This window comes from Diplodia seriata, assembly GCF_021436955.1.
Source record: "Diplodia seriata strain FDS-637 chromosome Unknown scaffold_1, whole genome shotgun sequence".
NCBI classification, from domain to species: domain Eukaryota; kingdom Fungi; phylum Ascomycota; class Dothideomycetes; order Botryosphaeriales; family Botryosphaeriaceae; genus Diplodia; species Diplodia seriata.
Genome location: NW_027117308.1, coordinates 4,659,263 through 4,664,569, shown reverse-complemented (window position 1 = coordinate 4,664,569; position 5,307 = coordinate 4,659,263). Strand labels below are relative to the sequence as shown.

The following is a 5,307-nucleotide window of genomic DNA, read 5'->3' as shown; positions in this document are numbered from 1 at the left end:
TTAAGAGCTCGAAGCTGGATGGCGTGCCGGTGGCGGCGTTTAAGACGTTTTGCGCGACGGTGAGTTTTTCGCGCGCCGCCCTTTTCTTCGTCTTATTGCTTTAATGGGAGAAAGTGATGGCATGCTGACAAAGTGGGTTTTGCTACGTATAGGGCGATCCGGTGTGCGGCCTTGGTGGCGTTAGTGCGCTTTCCGGCATGGTTTCTTCCGGCGGAGATCAGTCGAGCAGCATGTTGAACCATCTGGGCTATGGTGCGGATGCCCCCGCGGCGGCGAAGTTCATTCAGGGCCGTGTTGGCGCTGCTTAAATCGGCTCCATGAGTCGTTGCGGGATATTGGATCAGGGGGTGCTCGGGGGCTGTTGGTCTGCAATTGATGGCTGTGCCAAATTTTGTACCTGGACTTTCTATTCGACTGTATACTTTTATCGGATTCGCAGCAAAGAAGACACTTGTCAAAGCTTGAGAGTGCGAGTGCAATTATGCCGGTGATTGCCTATCCTGTTTGGCAGGAATACACTAACCCATAGTCAGTTATGTGGCTCTTTGAGAGGATGAGCACGAGGGGTAGGGTAGCTGAGCATATACCAAAGCAACGAACCCCTGAATGAAGTCTGATCAGTATATCTAATGCAAAGTCAGAATGCACGTGCTGTAGGTCCAAAGAATGCCATTTAACAATCTGTAAGACCAAGGGAATAGCAATAACGCAGTGAGGCCGTCCCACTGCACTCGAAACAGCTTCCCAACTGCAACACCCAGACGTAGTCCGCCACCAAACGCATCACCACCTCTCAGCTAAATCATCGATACTCCTCTCACATTCGTCATCCCACGTCTCCGCATTCGGCGGACTCGCGTCGGCGATGGGACTCATCACACCCATCAGGGTGACTTGCTGCAGCCGAGGGATATTGAGAGGGGCTGTCCTTTCAACACTGCCCTTTCCCACGCCTTTCAGGATGCCGACGCCGCTGACGAGTGCTTCCCCGGTCTCATTCGCATGCTTCTTCTTGATGCGCTCTTTTGCTACGGCGACGGAATCACGATGAGCCCATGGATTGTTGACGGGGAGCTCGTCAGAACGGCGTTCGGATAGAAGAACGACCGAGTCGCGATGGTTGGCAAGAAGGGATGTCGCGTTGTCAGACATGTCGGAGGTATTGGAGAAGTCGGACGGAGAGCCATCTTGTGATCTGCTGCGGTCCGAAGGAGTGAGAAAATCGTTGGGCCGAGGGCTGTAGTATCCGCTCGTGAAGAGAACATCGTCGTTGTCTCGAAGTTGGTGGGACACGGTAAGGGGATCGTGAGTATCCTCTTCCTGTTGCTCTTGGGGACCATTCATGTCATACGAGGAAGAGGAATCTGAGCGTAAAATGCTGCGACATACTGCGGGCGAGGCTCTGCCTGTATGCTCTGACTCTGTCTCGCTGCCGCGACGGGAAGCCCAGTTGGAAGAGGCCGGTGTGTGGCGTTTGGAGTTAGGTGGAGCCATGAAAAGGGCATCACTATCGACATCCATGGCGAACTGAGGCTCGTAGTCATCCTGAAAGACTTCAACGTAAGGCTGAAAGTGAGGGTGACTTCTGGTCTTGTCGAGAGCAGTACATTCCCGGGCTGCAAAGGACCATTCCTCAAGCTTTGTGTTGACTCGGTCAAGACCTTGAGGGGATTCCGCCTCCTGAGCATCCTCGTCTGGGCTAGCCGACGTGGCATCCGTATTAGAGCGTTTCAGGTGATGGGCAGGCGGTTCGTCCCAAAGAACATGGTAAGAGCCGTGGCCGGATTGGATCAGGTGCATGGTCGGGCTAGGAGTCGATTGACGTGGGGTGAGGGGTCTCTTTCCTTCGCTCTGAGGAACCTTCACAACATGGACGTCGGTGAGGGTGGTGGCCGTGTCTGCACAAGCACTCTTCATGGATGCAGTAGAAGAGCTTGAAGGACTATCGTATCCAGAGGAAGATGAAGCCTGCGCCATTGTAGACGAGGTCCTTCGGTAGGGGCAGAATTGAAGCGATGATGTGCAATACCGATGGTGGTTATGGGCTTGACGGGAGGAACTGACACCACTGGCATCCGATGTAGCTAGAGAGCTGGATGACGAACCGACACTGAGGGCCTCGGGTGCAGAACGCATGGAGCCAGCACTTTCCTCCGAGCCCGGTCTTTCAGGTAAGTCGTCTTGAGACTGGGCACGAACTTTGATATGGTTGCCGACACGGCGCAAGAGTGACTCGTCTCTCGAGATGGATGAATCCCTTGAGCGCGGGCGGGCGAGCCAAAGCAGTGTAGAGGAGCGTCGTCGGACGGAGGTAGGGGCGGTGCGGACTCGACGAACTGAGCTTCCGTCGGAAGGGTTTCGAAGGGGCTCTCGGTAGGAAGACTTCCGTTGTCTGGCTTTGTCGATGAAGGACTCCAGTCGCTTTATCCGCCGGTCCCGAGTGACGGGATCAGCAGAGGCCGAGCACTGCCGGACAGGCCAGCGGGGTTTGTCCTCATCCGATAACCTTCTCGACAGGTACTCGCGCTCGCTAGCCGTCAGCAGAGGGAGGGTTTCACTGTCAATGGCTGAGGTAGAGGCAGCGCGCTTGTCCACATTGGTGGCCTCGAAGGGCGGCTCTGCGACCGGCGACTCCATCGAGCAACCGGATTCCTCCTTAAGGTGCTCCTTCCAGGGCAACGACTAGAAGCAATGAGAGGAAAAGATAGACTTGAATGTCGGATAGCAACAGCAAGACGTTGAGGGAAATGGAGGTGACCGACAGGGTTAGGTGGTGCAACAATGGGTTTCAAGCGGGAGCGAAAGAGACACAGTCGAAGAGCAAAGGAGATTAACGACATGGTGCCGCAGACGGAAAGCCCGTCACTCGATGTCGTTCCTACCTGTTGCTGCAGGCCAGCTTGTGCTCTGCGCGACACCGGCGCGACTTCCGCATCTCGGCGGGTGTGACGCTGAGCCAGCCATCTCCGCAACCTTCATCGGCAGCATCGATACGAACACTGGGCAGATGGTGCGAGTCAATGCATGTGACGGTGAGATAGCGCGATGGAGGTGACAGGCGCGACAGCTGGCCTGGGGTCTGGCGTGTGGGGAAAAGAGGGAGCTCGGGCCACCCGCCTTCGATCTCACCAGCTGGCATTCGCCCACCCCGAGCATCCCCAGATTCTCTCCCTTCCGCTGCTCAACCTAGCCCAACATGAGGAGCACATCTCTCGACGCCCTCCTGCTCCTCGGCACCGCCCTGGCCCCCGCCGTCTCCGCCGCTGAGTCGGCGCGGCCGCGCGGTGTTGGCCCCGAATGTATGTAAACACCTCGCCGTCCCACCGCCATGAGCTCTGCAATCCCCACCACGCCATTGACTGACACCCACACCCGCTGCAGTTGCCAAGTTCTACAAAGACGCCGACAAGTTCACCTGCATCTCCAACCCGGCCATCACCCTCGCCGTCTCGCAGGTCAACGACGACTACTGCGACTGCCCCGACGGCTCCGACGAGCCCGGCACCGCCGCGTGCTCGTACCTCTCGCCCTTCTCGCCGCGGCACGCGTCCGACGCCAACGCCGACGAGCCCAACATCACGCTGGCCCTGCCGGGCTTCTACTGCAAGAACAAGGGCCACCTGCCGGCCTACCTCCCGTACACGGCCGTCAACGACGGCATCTGCGACTACGACCGCTGCTGCGACGGCAGCGACGAGTGGGAGCAGGTCGGGGGCGTGCGCTGCGAGGACCGCTGCAAGCAGATCGGCGCCGAGTGGCGCAAGCAGGACGACGCCCGCCAGAAGTCGCTGGCCGCCGCCGCCCAGCGCCGCAAGGAGCTGGTCGCCGACGCCGCCCGCCTGCGCAGGGAGGTCGAGGACCGCCTGCAGTCGCTGCGCACCGAGATCGAGGGCTCCGAGATCAGGGTCAAGGACCTGGAGCGCGAGTTCGCCGACGTCGAGCAGCGCGAGAAGGCCAAGCTCGCAAAGGGCGGGAAGAAGGGCCAAGGCAGGTTCGCTTCGCTCGCCGCCGTCGCGAAGCAGCGCGTCGAGGACCTGAGGGAGGCGTTGACGAGGGTGCGGGGCGAGCGTGACTCCAGCCGCGAGAGAGTTGCGGAGCTGGAGCAGATCTTGTCGACGTTCAAGGAGGAGTACAACCCCAACTTCAACGACGAGGGTGTCAAGCGGGCTGTCAAGGCTTGGGAGGATTACGCCGCCCGGGATAAGGGCCCTGATGGCGACGCTGCCCATGATCGCGACATCGATGAGTACCTCAAGCCTGAGATTGAAGGTCTCAATTGGGAGGACTTCGACTCTGACGAGAGTGGAAGTGCTGTTTGTAAGTGCACCATTTTCCCGAATATGAATAAAACTCCCGACTAACCAATGCTCAGTGTACAAATTTGAGGAACTGCTTCCCGAATCCATCCGCCCATGGGTCGACGAGAAGCTCAGAGCTCTACGCCTAGTCCTCGTCGAGAACGGCATTCTGCCCGATGACGACTCGACCGCCGCGGCCGGCGAGTCGCAGGCGGTCAAGGACGCCAAGTCGCGCCTGACCAGCGCAGAGAACGACCTCAAGAACCAGAAGAAGGAGCTGGAGAACCACGACAGCGACCTCACCAAAGACTACGGGCCGGACGAGATCTTCCGCGCGCTCAAGGGCCAGTGCGTCAGCAAGGACTCGGGCGAGTACACGTACGAGTTCTGCTACATGGACAAGACGTGGCAGAAGCCCAAGAAGCGCGGCGGCAACACCAACATGGGCAACTTCGTCCGCGTCGAGACGGTCGTCGTCGACGAGGACGTCGGCGCCGACGGCAAGGGCCTGGGCCAGGGCGAGCGCGTCGCCCTCAAGTTCGAAAACGGCCAGCACTGCTGGAACGGGCCCAGCCGCTCGACCACCGTCATCCTCGCGTGCGCCGAGACCGACGAGATCTGGAAGGTCGCCGAGGAGGAGAAGTGCGTGTATCGCATGGAGGTCGGCTCGCCCTCCGTTTGCACCCCCGCGCAGAAGGCGAAGAAGGCCGAGGACCAGCAGCAGCAACCGCGCGATGAGCTATGAGAGGCTGTTGGCCGAGAAATCCACGCGCAGAGCTGACGGTGACAAAAGTTGATGGAGATTGTGGCTACCTAGATGATCACTGATAGATGGTAGGGCTGTTGTTGTCGATATTGCAACTGTATGCACTTTTCTTGGCGCTTTTTATCGGCTGAGCGATTTTTTTGGTCGTCATTCTCTTGTACACGCACGCGTCTGTCATGAACAAAGGAAAGGAAGTTCCAACGTCCTAGTGTGGTCTCTCATTGCTCGCTAGGTACTGGGTAT

The 5,307-nt window shown here is 58.6% G+C and overlaps 2 protein-coding genes across 2 annotated transcripts; one reads left to right on the top strand and one right to left on the bottom strand.

Annotated features, from left to right (window-relative positions):
• Positions 1–783: 783 nt before the first annotated feature.
• On the bottom strand, positions 784–1,800 carry SLS55_001335 (uncharacterized protein; the record flags this gene model as incomplete). Its single annotated transcript, XM_066772830.1, has 1 exon — positions 784–1,800. The coding sequence occupies one exon, from the start codon at positions 1,798–1,800 to the stop codon at positions 784–786; it is 1,017 nt and encodes a 338-aa protein (XP_066638109.1).
• A 2,442-nt stretch (positions 1,801–4,242) lies between these two features.
• SLS55_001334 (uncharacterized protein) lies at positions 4,243–5,043 on the top strand (the record flags this gene model as incomplete). The annotated part of the gene is made up of 2 exons (XM_066772829.1): positions 4,243–4,246; positions 4,373–5,043. 2 exons carry the CDS (start codon positions 4,243–4,245, stop codon positions 5,041–5,043), a joined length of 675 nt encoding a protein of 224 aa, XP_066638108.1.
• Between the last annotated feature and the right edge of the window lie 264 nt (positions 5,044–5,307).